Here is a 19,276-nt window from a genome sequence, read left to right as displayed (position 1 = left end):
ATCTTATACATATATCATTGATGGCACACAGAGGGGCGAGTTTGTGAGAACATATTGTACAACTTTACGAAGTGAAACCCAGCTATAGCTTCGTTGAGCTTCACGTGAAGTGGGATAAAGAGATTATGTGGGGGTGATCATAAATAAATGATGAAGAGGATGCAGCTCAAAAGCTAAAACAGAGCACATACTTGTACTTGTTTGAGTCTGGCATTGGAATATTCCTTGGACACTCCTGCCAGCTTCACAGACAACCTGCCTATGTTTAGTTTGGGTGTCTTTATCTTGTTTTTGTCATGTGTTCTTTCGTTCTCTAACATTTATGATTTCAAATTGAGAGCGTCTCTGTTTCCCACACAGCATGCGATAAAGGTGGACTGGACAAAGCACCATTTTGTCTTAAAATACTCCTTGTTTTTGCTCTACCCTAACTTTGGAATTGGTTAATAGTTTAGTTGTCAACGTAATTATAACTTAAGCTATCAAAAAAATCGTAAGCGAGAATTTTAAAGTCCAAATTAAAACAGCTGGTTGTCCATTAAAGTCAAATGCCTTGATTTACATGTCGTAACCAAAGCTGTGATTCAAGTTAGTGCCCTATTTTCCCTTAAACGAGTGCTTGTGGTTAGGTGATGCACCGATACTGATACCAATGCTGTTGCCTGAAAGGGGCTTCACTGTAACCTGTCATTTCTGTTCACCTAATATTTTGGTTTTGTAATCATTTCTATTCATATATTTTATTTTTTATCTACCTCACAGTATTTTCCTGTTGAAAGCAGAGAAGAAAATAAAACCTGCAATCTTCCAATTCATAGCATTTTTTTGTGTGGTAGAAGTATCAGTAATCGGTATTGGCAAGTACTCAGATCCAAGTATTGGTATCGTATCGGTTTGGAAAAAAGTGGTATTGTTGCATCCCTACTTTTGGTGCTGCAAAGAGACCAATGAGATGTCTGCAAATTGGACATGAGGTCATTGGCTCGCCAAGTGAGCGCTGCTGTGCCACTGGCCAGCATCTCTGTCAATCCTCTCCCGTTTGTGATGTGGCCTTGAGCTTGTGATGCCCACTACAGCTCTGGCTACATCCTCTCCACCACCCCCCTCCTCAGTTTTGTCATCCGAAAATGAATCACTACTCTGCTCCAGTAGAGTAAAAGGTCAGGCAATTTGACCCATGGGACTAATTACCCAAAGACAGCATAGAGGAGAACAACGAGCACACCAGCCTGCCATCTCTTAAAAGTAAAATAATGGTTCAATCATGCATGATTATGAGCTGTAGGCTGATCACTGGGTTGTTCCTAGCTAAACAAGTGCTACCATGTGATTGTTTTTGAGCAGAAGCTTGGGTTTGATGATGGATTAATATCGTAGCTGTGACAAAAGTCCTTCTAGCTAATTAAATTAAAATTCTTCGTGATTGTTGAGTCACATTTGTAGGTTGTTGCTGAGTCACAAGTGGTGGTCATGCAGAACGGTTAAAATTCTGATTCAAGCCGTGTTTATTTCTTAGAAATTGTGCAAAATCAGTCTGATTTATCTGGTCTCCTCTTTTCCATTCTTCACTGATGATCATTCTCCCCTGGCGTATAAACCATTGTTGTTCTTGCTGTGGAAGAACACAAATTCATGATTTCTAGATAAATAAAAAAGACAACCCAAGCAATACTAACAGCTCTTAACTCTTTAGGGTAGAAAATGGTTTTGGTTTTTATTTATGTTCTTTTTGTGACTAGAGGTAATCTTATTAACAATAAGCCTTTGTCTCTGTGATAGTCTTTGTGTTCTGAACGTCCGATCAAAGAAGGAAGCTAATAAAACTAGATGTTAAACATTTTATCTAGATTTACAAAAATTACTAAATAATGATCTATTTAACATTTGTGGCAATGGTCAAATAAACATCTTTGAGATAAATTACATTTGTGGGAAAATGTAGCCATTTTATTCAATTTATGTACAAATCTTTCCATTCTGACTTGATAATTAACAGTTTAAGGAAATGTTTGTTATTTTCCACTATGGTGCTGTCACTTCAATATTATTCACTTTTACTTTTTATTTCTGTCTAATATGCTGTAAAGGGTGCTGAAAAGTGATTTTTCAAATACCATCAACAGCAGCCTCCCATGTCTAGATCAGTGGTTCCCAACCTGGGGTCCGTGACCCTCCAATGGGGTCCCCACAAGTATGCAGAGGGCCAGTTTTGTGTCCAGATAACACACCCAATAGTACAATCAAAACTTTGTGTGAGAAGCATAACTGTATGTCCTTATAAAATGTGTAACTATTCACTTTTAATTGTGTGCATGCGGATAGGAGTTGGGGTTGGAAGGCCATGACTTGTCTTGGACACAGGAAAGGGAGTCCTTGTGATAAACGTTTGGGAACCATTTGTCTACAGGACATTCACCCCGGTTTCACACTGAATGCATCAGCGGCACGGACCGGCAGCAGAACGTCACTGCTTCAAATAGAATCCATCATATTCTATAGAATGTTTCAAACCAGCAGAGACGTGGCAATTTCCAGGTACGTCCCAGGAGCGCCATACACGGTGCTAAAGTAAGGATCGGGTTCTATTTTTGCCGTGTACCGCTTTTGGGATGTTAGCATATGGCTAGGCAGGAAATCACACAAGGTTTCAGTGTAAAATCACTGGTAAATTTCAAAATAAAAGTACTGCAGTGATGCGGTTTCATATATATGAAGCTTACGTGTGACCCAACGGTGCATTTACTCACAGCATTGTTCCAGATGTGCAGCGGTGTGTTTTCATGGCTTTAATCCTGGTAGTGGAGAGGAACAACATCGTATGACATTAAACAGCGAAATCAAACGTGATTTCTTTCTTTTTGGTTTAATGGCGGACTGCATAAACAAACCGTGACCTGAAGTCTCAAGGGCACAGAGAGGAAGCCGTGCTGCTGCCAAGACTCTCCCAGTGTGAAATTGTATGCATTGTCTGTTTAACTTATTTTTGCAGCCTGTTGGTCGGTCGAGTGTAAATGAGAAGTGGTACTCAAACAGTTGACCTGGATAAATAAAGGTTAAATAAATAAAATAATAAAATAAACAATGAAGAGACTCACTTGTATTCTTTTCTCTTTCGTTTTACAGATGACCTTCTCCCACCAGGCTTTCCTAACATTGACATGGGTCCCCAACTCAAAGTGGTGGAGCGCACTCGAACGGCCACCATGCTCTGTGCTGCTAGTGGCAACCCTGACCCAGAGATCCTTTGGTACAAAGACTTCCTTCCCATAGATCCCAATGTGAGCAATGGACGAATCAAACAACTACGGTCGGGTAAGGAAAGATCAGGTCTTATGAGGTTGTTGTTGTTTTTTTCTAACTATTTCTGCTCCACAAAAAACAATTTAAAATATTATTTTAGTCAACCACTTTTCCCCGGTAATGATAGCAATTGATGCAGCAGGTTTGCTCTTGACTTTTAGTGGTAGGGAGCAGTGGAACCCATCCTAACATCAGAGGGCTTGACATAAGCAACGTTTTCTGAGATTTATGTATTATGTATTATTGGTAAACCACTACAAGGAAAACTACTAGAATGTGCCAGCACGTCTGGTTTTTGTTTTAAGATGTGTAGCCCTAAAGCAATGTATGGGAATTACATGTTATTATTGGAACTTTGTGACATAAGTTTACCTGATTTGCAGCATCCCATCATTGTGTCAACAAACAGTAGAAAAACAAAAGTTCCACATTCTCATGGCAGAAGTCAAATCTGGATATATTGTCTCGTTCCCATTGATTAAAGCCCTCAGAGAGCCCCCAGAAAAGCAAAGTCTAATTATGTTGCTAATTAAGTGCAGGCCCCGCAGCAGCTCCGGGCTACAAGGGTAGACATTTTAGGTCGATGATTTGTCACCATTCGAAAAATCTATTGGCTCTCATTTTATTTGTTGCTGCAAATGTAAATCAGGGTGGACACCACTAAAGACTGTTGTCATTGAGTTTCTGCCCTAATTGAAGCCCTCAAAAGGGTGTACAGTCAAAAGAATTGATTTCTCATCTCATACTTAATGCCTGACCAAACACAAGATTTTTTATTTTTCAGTTTAGAAAAAAACTCTTAGAGCTCCTCATCTTGTTTCTTCTCTTTTAACTGTTTAGGATTTTTATTCTCTTGGATTGTTTACTGACTCTTTTTTTGGGGGGAGCTGTGTTCAACATGTAGCAACGTTATGGCAACATGGTAAATCACTGAAAAATCTAAATGGTCAGAGCCGTGAACCTGTTTCTCGTGACTTTGCAGTGAGCCTGTGCAGGTATATCTGTTTGTACCGAAAACCAGCCTTTACTTTGTTATGAATTTTTCATGTGACACTATAACAGTGAACAACCTAGTGGGAAATCTTTTCACGAGGACCGATTCCATTTCTACACACTGACACTACAGCATGTCTGACAAGAAAACATTTAGCATACTAGTAGAGGTAGCTGGGCCAAAATCAGGTGAAATTATAGGTGTTTATCGCACAATAAGTATGCATTGTTAAAGTGCAAACATAGTTAACATGTTGTTTATGTGCTGTTCAACACCTAAGTTTTGTGTGTAGTTGGCATTCATGGCTAAGGCTTGAACCAACGCACCAGGAAGAAGGGCTACCTGCCAGCATAGACATGAATACATAGATGTCTTATTGGGCGATGCAGAGCGTAACAGCATCACCACCCATTGGGTGGGTCTCCTCATTCTCCAAACCCAACAGGAGTCAGCACAGAGTGGACAGCTATACCCGTTTTATGTACAGCCCTGACATATTTATTTTATTCATGGAAAAAAGTCAGACTAGTGATTTCTCTTGGCGTTCAGTTTATACATTCAAATAGCACAGCACTCTATTTAAACTACTTACATGTAAATCTATGTTATTTGTCCATCCATCCTTTTTCATCCCCTTATCCGGAGTCGGGTCGCGGGGGCAGTAGTCTTAAGTCGAGAGGCCCAGACTTCCCTCTCCCCAGCCACTTGGGCCAGCTCCTCTGGGGAAATCCCAAGGTGTTCCCTGGCCAGGTCCACTGCGACAGCTTCTGGCGTTTAAAAAAAATATCCCAGGGGCAGGGTAAGGGTCGGAGATGTTTAATCTATTTCATTTCTGACTATATAAAATGATTTCTTCGGTTTTAAAGTGTGAAGTAAACTCCGACGGAGTAAAATCCAAGCCGATCCCGTTCATTTAGTTTACCTTTGTTGCCTGCCAACATGGCGTCTACTCTCTGAGTCACGGGACGTCCCGAGCTCTATAGGCAGCGCCAGTCCATGGGGCGTCTATGTATATATGTCTGTGGCTGCCAGGACTGATTGACAGCAGAAAAACTGCTGCTGTTGCTGTAGAGACCTTTGAAGTGAAAGTCATGCTGACCGTTACCAATATTCCATTACAAATAGTTATTCCAAATGTTTTCAGTACTTTGACGTTTATCTTGCTAACAGATGCTAGCAAACAAAACCTCTGTGGCTAGTGCTTTTTGGTTCACACCAGCTCAATGTTTCCATGGCAGCACTTGGATTGTTATTTGGAAAATAAATAGAGTCAAATACTGTAAAAATTATGTGATTTATTAGAAAAAAAATGCAATAAGAACACCGCCCAGCCCTAATTTGCAGGGTCTGAGCTTCCTTTCTGGATCTAAAGTGTGTATCATCTGTGTCTGTAATTGTCTTTGTGTTTCCTGTTTAACCGACTCACACAAATATGTTTTCTGTCTTTCTTTTTGTTAAACCGTTTTGTCTGTATTGGTGTCTGAATATGTGATGTTCTTCAGTGCACATCACAGAGCCTTCAAACACACACTTTTGGTTTTAATCCATAATGAAACCGTAAAAGAAAGAATAAATCATAGAAAATGCAAAATAAGAAATCAATTTGCAATATTTTCTACTTAAACCTTTTATTTTATTTTATTCCAAATATAAATAGATTTAATAATTAGAAATGTAACTAGGGCGAAGCTCCTTCAAAGCTTTTGTAGCAGCAACATTTAACCCTAAATAAATTGTTGTTCTTCCTTTTCTTTTCTTATTTACTTCTTTTTTCTTTGTCATTTTCAGAAGCCTTTGGTAAGTGCCTTACAAAAGCTCATAAAGCCAATCCACTCTCCTTGAAGCAGACGCCATAGTCAAACTACCTCCCAGAATGCATGAGTCCCACACCCCACCACCCTACCCCACCCTAACAGTTCCTCTTATTCCATTTGCTCCCTGTGGTCTTTTCTTCTTTATTCTTAACCTTTTCTTTTAATTTGCCCAAACTCTTCCTAATGTCAGCTTTGTCTAGTTTCATCCCACCAAAGTTAGGAGAGATCCTACATCAACTGAGAAAGGTAGAAGCAGTTTGTTTTTATGTGAGTGAGGTTGGTTTGTTAAACAACTGGTGTTTCAGCACGTTAGCATCCAAAATCTTGTGGACCCAACGTGATATATTTAATCTTTACAGGAGTCCCACTGTTTCATAGAAAATATTTTGTTCACAGTTTATAATGTCAGTGCCGTTTGATGACTTATCCCTACATATTTGGCTTTGAAGAAATTATTGCACTCCAAGACAATGATTTCTGTGTTGCCATGACTCACAGTAAGTATTATTCTTTAGCAAACCAAGTCACTTTGTTTTTCACCTGCCAGCTTGGTCCACTTTGGGCCCTACTTTTATTTTGAAATAAGACTTATTTAAAGTAAAGTCAGAATTAGTTTGGTTGACCAGGTCTTTGTTGTAACAAAGCTTAATCTAGTGTTGTGACGGTAAACTAAAGTCAGTTCATATAGATGTTCGCAAGAAACGTCATGTTCACAAATTAGTTCTCACATGACCTTCATTCTTTGAGGCTACGAGACAAATTTTCTCACTTTTAAAGCAAATAACACCGCCTTGTCATGTTTGAGTAAATTATGTGTTGTTTGCAAGGCGGTGGGGGAGCTCACAGACTGGTTCCTTATGTTCCACACCACGCTGTGCTGATGGGGTGGTGATATTTGCATCAGGGTCCCCTGAGGGGCTCCTTTAGAGGTGTGTAGCCTGACATTTCTCCTTAGTACCCATGGTTGCAGACCCCAGGCCCTCGCTGGCCTTGTCAGCCTGACTGATTCACCACAGGCGACAGTGAGAGGACCAGGAAAAGTGTTCACAAAGATTAAGTTCCTTTTTTTTTTTACATAAAACGTTCTAATCACAATCTGATGTGCCACAGATATGTGTGTGTGTGTGTGTGTGTGTGTGTGTGTGTGTGTGTGTGTGTGTGTGTGTGTGTGTGTGTGTGTGTGTGTGTGTGTGTGTGTGTATGGCTCACATTTAGTTCAGTCCCACTTAATCTAGAGGAAATTACAGACGTGTTGGTATTTAAGCTGCCCCACAGCCACTACAGATGCGCTAACAATAGGACTCTTTTTTTCTGAGACCTGCTGCTGCATAACCAGAATCCTAGGGGGGTCTAGAGCAAAGAGAAGGTCAGCCAGATGCCCTCTGGATGGTGGTCACACTTTGACACCCAGCCAATCACGCAACCACAGTCACTTTATATGCAGATGTGCAACATCTCTGTCTGAACTGCCCTTAGCCTTTCTGCAGCCTTCGGTGATATTTCCAATACATCCAAAGGGTTGTTTTTACTGAAACAACTGCAGCTTCTGTGAAAAAATAATAAAAACCTATGTTTTTTTGATAAATTAAGAAGGGCAGCAGTATGTTGAAATATATTTAGGTCACCTTAATCTGATCAACCCCTGGATGACCAGTGCTTAGAGGGGGAGCTTATGGTTTTTGGGTTGGAAGTGCTTAATACAGGTGGATTTATTGTTGTAATTGAAAACTGGCTAGCCCTGCAGACACAGTTCAACCAGTCCATCCTAGCCTGCCATTTTATTTGATTATCTTTATTGGAAAACAGAAGTTTCCAGAAATCATCACAGAAAATGTTTCTTTATCATTTTGTAACTGATTTAACATCATGCCATCTCCTGTTCCTGTTTAAGTTCCTGAATAACCTTTGCAGCATACGCTTCCCTCAACCCATCCTCTTGTTTTTGTTTTTATTTGTGTTTATTTTTATTTCCACTCATTTCTTTAAGAAGTCCATGTGAAAGCACTTCCTTGTTCAAACCTGCTTCATTAACTTTAAAGCTGCGATGGCAAATCTGTAAAACAAGCTCGCTTACAAGAGCTTTCTTCATTCCTCTTAACACTGTTCTAACGTAGAATGTAAATATACTGTTGTGGTTTAAAAAACCTGAAAAAAAGTATGAATTGGCATTTGTCTTAAAACCTTAGCCAATAACATGGCTAAGAACCATCCGGTTGCCTGTCTCACCAAACCACTGCACTTTTGCACTTCCCTGGGTCCTCCAGTCATTACATGATCAAGCATTTTGCAACAGAACACCACTGATGTGGGAGGTTCTCCGCTCAATAATATCAGAGAAGGAGAAACAGCTGACTGCTACCACTTCAACTTTAGAACAAACTACCAGAGTCCCTAAAAAATAATAAAAAAAAACACCATTTGAAGTTGTGGACAACAAAAGACTAAAAGAAAAATCAGCAGCTGGTGTTTAGCGCCATCTCGTTTCCTCTAGTGTTGTAGATTCCGATTACCACAGGCATGGCTCATGTTAGAGGGGTGACTGTTCTGAAAGCTAGCTTGTTCTGTCGGTTTGCTATTGCAGCTTTAACCTTAACCTCTAACCATTAACACTTAACTCCCGACTAAAATTCATCTCAGCAAAAGTGAAATAAACAGCCTCCTGCAGCCTCTAATGTATTTCTAACAAAGTAACACAGCAACTTTCCCAGCGTCCCGTTGTCCGTGTGTGATTTACCCTGAACTGTGTGGATTATCATGAAAACATTATTCAATATTGTTTTAGTTTTGCCTGGTTTTTTAATGACCATCAGCTTTCACTGGGGGGGTAAATGTGATTTTAAACCGCATTACAAGATAATAAATGAGTAAAGTGAACTTAAAAACAAGAGGGATTAAAAAACTAATTGTATTTCTAAATAATTTATAAAAGCATTAAATTAAAGATCCACTCTCTACTCTAAAATTATTATTATTATTATTATTATTATTATTTGATAAATAGGGATTTGTGTATTATTCTTATTGTTGGTTAGAGTTGATTTTCATTCATTGCATGTGTTACTCCTATTTGTAGGCATTAGCAAAAGTATAAGATCTAAAAGGGAATAAAGTAAAAACTAAGAACCATTGCAAACCAGGCAGAACTTTGAGTCCTCATTGCTGGTGTCACAAATTATGACTCGGCTCAAATTCAATTACAAAAATGAAATGGAAGGTCAGTTTCTTTACCAAAATAACCAAAACATATTTTTAGAAAATCGTTTATGATGATGATTTTAAATTAAATAATGTTTACACACTGGCAGAAGTTCATATATATTTAATCATTGACAGTAGTCCGTATATTTTTGTGAGCAGTGGCGATTGGTGGGAAAAAAAATCTTGGTGGGGCTTTATGTTGTATTTCCCCTTCTCCAAATCAGCAGTTTTACAGATTAAGTCAATTTTCACATTTACAGATGAACTAGACGATAATAACGATACTCAAAAACATAAATACACAACCTACTGACTTCAAGAGTAACTACAGCCCATATTTTCCATTTTTGTTTTATTTCCATTTTATTTTATTTTTAGTTTGTTTTTCAGCTTGAGTTTCTGTCTCTATTAATCATCTGCTCAAAGCATGATCACCTCAAAGCACAATACTAAGCTGCACCAATAGGTGGCACTAACACGACTGAGAAATAGAAGTAGGTAGCCTGTTTTAAACATTATAATCTCATAAAATGAGAACAAATAAACATGTCTGACAGCAACAACTACAGGGTGATTTCTATCTGTATAAATCAGCAGTGAGGGTGTAAGTCAGTAAGTAAATTTTATTTATATAGCACTTATCACAGACATAGAATCACACAGTACTTTTCATAGATCAAAACAAAATAAAACGAAGTCATAAAATCATAATGATCTAAAAGCAGAATATATTAACATCAGATAAAATGAAGTCACAAAATTATAAAGTTTCATAAACAGATGAAAGATTACAAATTTGAGTTAAAAGTAAGAAAATAAAAGAATTAGGTAAAAACAGCAGGTGTGCGAATAAAGAAGTGACAGAGAGAGGGAAACGGAGTTCCTGCACCTTCTACCATGCTAGCTAGCTGTTTCCTGTAGAAAGGATGTTGATTGGCCCAAAATTATCCAGCTCTCCCTAGCAGCAAAATGTGATTGGCTGTTTATCTGCAGTTCAGGGACACTTTTTTCCAGCGCTCCAGTAGTGAATTTAAGTAAGTTGGAGAAAAATCATTGGTTACTGAGAGATAGCTGGTGAAAAGGATGTGTAAAAAATTCAGATTGCATGTAAGCACTTACAAATAAGTAAAGCTCTGAGGAGGGCGACAGAAGAAGCCAAAACTTTCTGCAAAAAACAACGTAGATAACCTAATGCTACTAAGAACTTTGGAAAAGTGTTCTTACCTAAACCACAAAACTGCTAAGTATGGTTTCTGATCAGCAGAGGGCTACAGAGTGCAGTTTCAGGCTCAAGAACCACTGAAACAATGCCTTAAATTGTTAAAGACTATTTAGTATTGCTTTAAAGTGGTGCTTTACTCATTTTTAATACATTTGAAGTGTTCTATACTAGGAATGAATGTCTTGTGAGTTCAACCTCTGACTCTAGTTGTTTTACAATGTTGATGTTTTATATCCACTAATAACGCAAGCCTGAAGAAGTTCTGCTGTGTTGTGGAATTGCTAGTGCTAATGGTTAGCTTCTACTAGTCGAGACATTCTCTGGACGCTAAAACAGCCTTGCAGTGTTAACTGACAGTGTGACGTTTCCAGGAACCAGTGCAGGAAATAAGTGTAGGAGAACGTTTTCACGTTCAGCCTGCATGTTAAACACTGAGTGACCAATCATTTTCAAAAATAAATTAAAACAGGGTTTCTCAGTGAAGGACATCTTTAAGGGATTCAGTATCATAGTGGCAGGCCACAAAGTACACAACATACAAGAACTGAATAAACTCAATATTTTCTAGTCCCTAATGTGGCATTTGGCTTGCAGTCAAGTATGTAACTATATACAGGCTCAGAATAAATAGCAAACACATAAACATACAGCTCTGAGTGAAATCAAACAATAGGAAGAGCCTGGGGTAAAGAGCATCTGTCACACTTAGCAGGTTTATGACTTGAAACAAAACCAAATGCAATGAAAGGTAAAGCTTGTGTTTGCAGCAGCAAATACTTTATTTATACCTACTTAGATAATATTTCTACACAAACATACAAATCCGAACACATACTGGATTGTTGGAATGAAAAATGTGCCAGGACGTTAAAGGTATTTGTCAAACATATAAATATGAAGGTAATGATTGAACATTCCAAACATTCAAACTTGCCTTTTCTTGTGTGACACCAGCAAAAAGAGGTATATTTTATATTTTATTTTGTTCTGTTCTGTTTTTATCTGGTTTAGTAAAAACGTCCCCATCTCTGTTAAATCACCTAATAATTTCATAACCTACTTTCAGTAAACCTTTCAACACAAACACTTCCTCTAACCATTACTAACATTAATTCTAAACTGAACTGACGATATGTCTTCATTTTTGTGTCTCCTCCAGTGGGTACCCCGATACGAGGTAAGAAGTATAAACATCACGATGATCAAAGCAGGATTAAACTATTTTAACCAGCACATAATCCGACATAACCACCTCTAATTCAGTCAAGGTGACTAAACAATGTGATAAAGGGCTTCTTTTCTTTAAAAAAGTAAATAAAACTCCAAGATATTATATTCAAATTACATCAATGTGTCATCTGTGTTTGTCTTGTGTTTTACGTACTAGGCATTGTAAATGTCCCAGTCTTTTGTGTGTGTTCTGTGTTTTTTACATCTCCACCACATTTTCTACATCATCTGTGTCTAAAAACTGCTGAGAAACTGGTGCTTTGCCACCTGGTTGCAAAAGCAGAATGAAGGCTCTTATTCGACACTAACCCCTTCTTCCCGCTGCATGTGAAAGTGTTGCGAAACGGCTGCGATACTTACTAGAACGCAGAAATTAGCTGCCCTTACAGTAGATGAGTTCCTTTCCACCGGCAGCAAAGTGTAACGTTTTGGATGCGCCCCAGAAGTTAGGGAACGCTATCATTAAGTTTCAAGTCTATTTCTTGCGGTTTCACTTCCAAAACACAACAAACTCCGCAGTTTACAACGTGAAAGACAGGAAAAGGAACACAAAAGTAGCGTAAAACATCCAAGAACTCTCAAATAAAAGTCACATGCAGGTAAACCTTCGTCGTTTGCTGTTAAAACCCTCGTAGCCAATGTAAACAGAACAGAAAATAAACCTCAGACCTTTTTTAATACATGCAGATGTCTTACTCCTCGCTTATTGTTGTGTGGACTTCTGAAATCACGCATGCTGTTGCAAATCTCCCGTGATTGTGTGACGTCACGGGAACAGCTGTGTGGAACTCCTTTGCTCCCGGTTTGAGCTCGCGGGTAAAACGCCGCTGTTTCGTTACGCAACCACTTTAACGGCCAGTGGAAAGAAGGGGTACGTCTGTTTCTCCAATGGTAAAAACTTTTCAGTCTATTTGTTTTTGTTTACAGAAACTTCAAAGACCATTTGGACCATTTTAAAGTGTGTTGCCTCACAAAAGTTATATCTATTTTGTCACATGTGCAGACACAGCTTCTTGAATTGTCATTTATAGAATGCTATTGCAGTCTCTTCTACATTAAAGCAACCCTATTCTATAGATAAGAGAGTACTTATTTCACTTTTACACACAAACACACTCCAAAATGACCTAAAAGTCTGGTAATGGTGACATCAAATGCTGCTTTGGGTATTTTTATTGCAAACAACCTAAGACAACTTTAACCAGCTTCTTCCTCCTTCTGCTCTGCTTTGATCTTTCCGTTCACCACCAGAGCACCAGCAACACCATATTTGTTAATGCACCCCCTCATTGTTGGAGACATCACAGCAGAAACTTGAATAATTCCCATTCGCTATAACTCCCTCCATTTCTCTGAATTGTAGCGTGCAGCAGGAAGACTAGGAAGGCTCCTGCGTGCACTGGCTGCCTTTGGAAATTGGCAACGTCCTCACGTTTTTGTCACGCCTAAAAACAGAAATCCTGCTTTGATAATACCAGAGGATGAACGGAAGGATGAAAAGCAAAGACTTCTTGGATAAAGTCGTAAAGGAGTGTGACTCCTGTACATTATATGAAATCATTCCTCCTATTTTCTTCACATCCCTGGATGGTTTACCTTTCACTTGCTGTTATTCCTCCAGTTTTATTGCTGAAACGGGCTCTCCCAGGTGATTTGGAAGGTGATTCTGTGTGTTGGTTGTAAAATGTTTTTGTTCCACAGCCTAAGCAGGTAAGTGTATTTCTCAGTTTGACAGGATTGGCCATATATTTAAGGAAGGGCGAAGTAAATGTGCTCTGGTTTTCAAGCACAGTTTGCCACCACCAAGGAGGTGATTCATCCATTCATGTTGTTTTCTTTTCTTACCTCTGTAGGGTTAATATTTTCCATCTTCAATCATGTATGAGGGTTTAGTCTAAATTTAAACCTTTTATTCATTCATAGCCAAACCCTCCCCTTCTGTCTTTTTGTTTGATTAAGAGAGACTCATAAATCATGTTGCGGTGAACAAAAGCAAGTGTTACTTATGAACTTCGTATATGCATAATTAGATAAGCTGCCTAAGGCTGTTTCTCCTCGATACATTACCTTCTGCATCACCATCAGGACTGTGTAGCTTATATGAAAAAGAAAAAAGAGATTACACAGATAGTATTTGATGCTAGTAAAAAGAAAACACAATGCAGTACCTGGAAATTAGTGGATTCCAAAATAAAATTTAAAAAAAAATGCTGGAGTAGAGCTCATTTGACTTTGGTGTTGAGCCATGCAGGTGGTGGCCTTGAGGTGCGAGACAGGTGTAAAGGTAGCTGAACTCCCTAGCTTTGTCATTACTAATTCCAAAGAAGCGTTAAAAGCCAGCAGATGGGCTCTGACAACACTAGCATCACACATTGAGCCCCACGCTGCTGCGGTGGCAGTACAGTGACCTTGGGGTGGTGAAGGGGCATTGCCAGAGTGGCACTGAGGCTTGTAGGTGAAGGAGCGAGGAAGAGGGAGTGAGGCGGCTTGCAGCTGTGTAGCGACGCTGGCTACCTTCAGTCAAAATCAAAGGTTTACAGCAGCAATTTAGCAACATTTGGAATGTTTTGGTGGCTAATATTTGATAGCAAACCTCAACAACTCGCCAGGAATTCTGCCTTCATCTGAAATAGGTTAGGTTTTTCAGTTTTTCAGTGGAAGCAACAAGAAAAGTGAGAAATTAAATAGATTCAACTCATGCCTTGGAAAGGGGGAATATTCAGATGTGACCACTGATAGGCTACGGTTCTAATTCAGAGCTGTAATTGGACTGTAGATGGTAGTGAGCACCGTTTCAGTGAGGACAAATAAGGAACTAATGAGAGCCATGAAGTGAAAATGAGAGATAAAATGATGAAAAGAGCCACGTGCCATCAGCAGGTCTGAGCGGGGTACAGGAGGAGCAAGAGGGAGGGGAAGAGAGACTGAAACTTGGCCAACCATTTTGTTGATCGCCTAAACAAATCAATCAAGGCCTGCTGGAGCACTCTAATTGAATTACACAAATGGGACTGATGGGGGTGGGGGACCTGGAGTTGGGAGGGACGTACACATGGTAAAGCTGCTGTGAAGCAGCGAGTGGGGTGGGCAGATCACAGCCTCAGGCGCTTCCTGGTCACACTAGTTCCCTCTCCAACTTTCCTGTTAGTGTCTCATCATTCAGTTGTCGCCTCATGTGAAGTTGTTCTTCAAGAAAGAACATTTAAAAAACACCTAGCCCATGTCATGAAGTACTGTAGATAAAGATTTTCACACAAATTTAAAGTTTTGCAGTATTTTCTGCATATAAAGGTTGAAATTTAAATTGAATAATTTATTTAAAAAATAAAACACATCTGTCAGAAGCGTTTGTTGAGCCGTGACACCATCAGATCTGTCTGCAGAACCCAGAGCTGTTAACCTGGGCAGCTGTCATGGCTGGGACAAATGTCCCAGCCTCACTGGCCATTACAGCCCTCTCCATTGAGCGGATGAAGGCATTAAACCCACTGCAAGACAGCTATGAGTGGGTAAGAGTGGAGGCTGAAGGATGGGAGTGTTTGTGGCTATTCTGACTGAGATGGAGAGTGTCTCGTTCATGTGGGAGATGAGGTCATTGTTACTGGGGAGTTTGTTTACCTGAATTGATGTTTAGATCTTTTAGGAATAGCAAATAAATGTTTGTTTCATTTTTATCACTTTTCTGATTCAAGAAACAAATTAGAGTAGCAAATTTATTACTGATGCTCAGTGTAGCCGACGTAGGTGAACAGAGCCGTGTCTGTCAATATTTCACACTTTTGAGTAAAATTTGCTTCAGAAAAAATTAGTTTCTGCATTTAGTAAACCCAGTTTTATAATTAGATTTTTATCAATGATTGGTTTGTTTTGTTTATTTTAAGGATGTGCATTTTACACATTCCAGTGCAACAGTAGGCACACGGTATGATAAAATATTACCGTTGTAGTCATCCCCAAAATCAAGCAAACCCAGGCTTGTTTGTAGTCACTGAGACTTTAGTTGTTTATAATAAGACATAATGTCTCTAGAACAGGACAGCATCCCACCAGGTCCCATGTTGGACTCACTTATTAAGCACAGTTGAGACATGTTTCTTTTATTTTTTATTTCCTTGAGCAGCAATAAAAATTGCTTCTTGTCGTCGAGCCTTTCTTTATCGGTTAACACTCATGGTGTGAACAGACACAGTGGATGGTTTATTATGTTCATGAAAGATAATTTTAGCATTTATTCATTTTCTTATGATCTCTCTTTTTCTGATAAAAAGAAAAGAATAAATAAAATCTACTGACCACATGTGCTCTGGTTAGCCACAGGCTGCCAGAGGAGACGGAACGTAATTATGCAAAACACCGAAAGACTAGTCACTTAAAAAAAAGTGAGACGGGGACAAAGAGAGGTGGCTGAACACATATTTATGCTGTTTTGGAGATATGGGATTTCAAGAAAGACTTGTTCTTAGTAATTTGTTGCAATTTACTAAATTCATCAGCCTTGAAACGGAGTGTTTTCTTCACTCAGTTATTTATGTTAGTAGATTGGGTCGTTTAAATGTACTTTTTAAGATTAAAAAGAAAAATGGAAGAAGGGGGTGCTCATCTCTAGTCCTTCTATCCTATCTTCGTTCCATATTCATTGCCTTGTGTGTTTTTTCACCACTCCACATTGACTCCACTGGCTAGAATATTTAATTCAATTCAATTTCAATTCAAGTTTATTTATATAGCGCCAAATCACGACAAGAGTCGTCTCAAGGCACTAAACATAATAAAAATTCCAGTTCAGGTCAGTTCATTAAGCCAATCAGAAATAATGTTTCCTATATAAGGAACCCAGCAAATTGCGTCAAGTCACTGACTGGTGTCAGTGACTTTACAGCAATCCTCATACCAAGCAAGCATAAAGCGACAGTGGAGAGGAAAACTCCCTTTTAACAGGAAGAAACCTCCAGAGAATCCTGGCTCAGTATAAGCAGCCATCCTCCACGACTCACTGGGGATCAAGAAGACAGAGCAGACACACACACACACACACACACACACACACACACACACACACACACACACTGAAGCTAGTTTGGGTTAAAAACATAGTGACCACGTCTTTGTAAAAAAATAAATAAACCATCAAAGAAACGAGCCTGACATTTATTTTGTAATTGGAACTCTTAAATATATGCATAAAACTGTGCCTTTGATGACAACAAAAGCAGCTTCAGAAAATGTGCAGAATTCACTGGAGGAAGCCAATCTGACAAGCCACTGGCAGAAGATCCTGGAGCTGTCCACCTGGAGCCGAACTTCATACAGTTCTTACCTTGTGGTCTCAGCTTCTGAGCACATTCCAACCCACCTGCCACCATGCAGGCGTTCGCTGTTCCAAGCGCACATCAAACAGATCCAAATCAGATGCTTGCTTAAAGCCAGAGCAAAAAAACTGCACCACCTGCACTCTGCAGGCAGATATTTTCATTTGGTTCAAGGGCAATGTGCCAGAAACTGAGCCTTCTGAGTGACGAGGATGATCTGAGCTGAAAAGAGAAATGAAGAGAAAGTAAAGACTGTTATTTAAAAAAATGAGACCACTACAGATTGTTTTGCATTCAGCTTTGTTTTCATTCTTACTTTATTGGTGCAAACCCCAAGCTCCAAAATACTCTTCCCTCTATCAGGCCAGTGAAAGCATGACTAATCTTTATAATTAACAAGGATCGATTGTCTCATTTGTAGATGAGCGTAAACATGTGATTTGACCAACGTTCCGGAGTAGTAGCCGTGTTCAACATTGCGTTTGCGTGCAGATGTGATGGAGAAGGTTCTGGTGCAGAACAAAGCATTCGAGGCAGCTGCTGGTATATTGATGCTTCCTGGCTAAACGCTAACAAGCGACAGTGCCGTGTTTGTCAGAGAGACCCGGGTTACAATCTGTCTGCTGAGCCAGCCAGAAGCCCTAATGATACCATCAAGAAGTGCCGTCAACAGCGCTCTAACGAGGAACGATCTGACGCCTGGTGTTTCACCTCCCTCCTTTGTCCCCGGCTCACTTTTCTCAGCTTTGCAGTTGTGCACCGATGCAGTCTGGTCCTGCATACGCAAAATCTGCCAAAAGATATGAAACGAAATGCGTGTGTATGTGTGGGAAAACAACAGTGACCAAATGGGTAAAGTGAACAAAAGATGCATGTGAGTAGTAATTAAAGGGCAGCATGTTTTTAATCTTGATTTATGCACAGTAGAAGGACTACTTCCCATGAGACATGTGGCTGCATCGTGTCAGTGTTCCTGTCCCCCCCACGAACCACCTGTCCTCTGCACACATAGACTCCCCCGCTGAGGATGGTGGTTTTCTAATTTCACCTACTTTACAAAATGTTCTCACCATTCCCATTCAATTACATTTCATTACACTCCTATCGTCATCCTGTGGCTGCTTTTAGCAGATGGTCTCAGTTCTTAGAGAAGTTACACGCTGCAAATACGGTGCGACAGATTCAGTTCACATTTTGATTTATTTAGCTTGTTCTCTTTTTGTCAACTGGTGTTCGAGGCCGGAGTGGAACTCTAGGCATGCCTATCTGTGGTTGATTTCTGGGAGAAATGGCATTATGAAACAGCCACGAGAAATTCAGAGAACCTACCGTTTAGAGGGTTCCAAAAGGGTCCAAGGGAAGGCAACTGGACTTCTTTGGTTTCTTGAAGATGTTTCGCTTTTCATCCGAGAATCTTTGTCAAGTCAGACTAAAATATGAGAGTCAAACTTATAAACTGTAGCTGTCTGTTGTTACTTAACAAGCTGAAACTACCTATGAGTACCATCAAACCATTTATGAGAGTGGCATAAAGGAAGCCATCTATGTCACCTTTCCAGCACCTATAATGCAGCTCTAAATCTGACTCGGTTTCAGTCTAGGTCTCACCCTTCTGCATCTAATCAAAATAACCAGTCTAACACAATAGGGCCTAATGACACAGATGGCACCTCAGGGGATAGAAAGGGGGTATTTATAAGTAATTTCAGCTCGTTGAGCAACTACAGCTAGAGTTTAGAAGGGCGACTCTAGCTTATTCCAGTTAGAATCGAAAAAGTGCCTTGAAGGAGAAGCAAAACATCTTCAAGAAACCAAAGAGGTCCAGTTGCCTTCATTGATTGACCTAGATGACTGAGAACCTTCACCAGCAAACTTAGAGGATTGTTTTACTGTTTCCATTCACAGTCAGGTTGACTAATCCTAGCTTTCCTGCGTTCTTTCTCTCCTTTTTCTCTGTTTCTTTCCCCTCCTGTCTTGTCTTTGTTGGATTGTGTCATCTCCCCAGGTGCCTTGCAGATTGAGAACAGTGAGGAGACGGACCAGGGGAAGTACGAGTGCGTGGCCTCTAATGTGGAAGGCGTGCGCTACTCGTCCCCCGCTAACCTTTATGTGCGAGGTAGGGAACAACCCGGTCCCAGAACCGGGCGAAAACAGGAATAAAGCACGAAAATACCCTCTAACCATTCTAAATAAAGTGTTAACACGGTAC

At 39.7% G+C, this 19,276-nt stretch overlaps 1 protein-coding gene across 6 annotated transcripts in view; it reads left to right on the top strand.

Annotated features, from left to right (window-relative positions):
• Nucleotides 1-19,276, top strand: part of ptprsa (protein tyrosine phosphatase receptor type Sa) — a 214,807-nt gene that overhangs the window by 107,888 nt on the left and 87,643 nt on the right. For all 6 annotated transcript variants that reach the window (XM_070554206.1, XM_070554204.1, XM_070554205.1 and 3 more), the window contains exons 5-6: nucleotides 3,124-3,312; nucleotides 19,073-19,183. In XM_070554206.1, coding sequence (XP_070410307.1) covers nucleotides 3,124-3,312; nucleotides 19,073-19,183 — 300 coding nt within the window. The remainder of the gene's footprint in view (nucleotides 1-3,123; nucleotides 3,313-19,072; nucleotides 19,184-19,276) is intronic.

Source organism: Nothobranchius furzeri, chromosome 8 (assembly GCF_043380555.1).
Source record: "Nothobranchius furzeri strain GRZ-AD chromosome 8, NfurGRZ-RIMD1, whole genome shotgun sequence".
NCBI lineage: Eukaryota > Metazoa > Chordata > Actinopteri > Cyprinodontiformes > Nothobranchiidae > Nothobranchius > Nothobranchius furzeri.
This window is presented reverse-complemented; position numbering and strand designations above follow the sequence as displayed.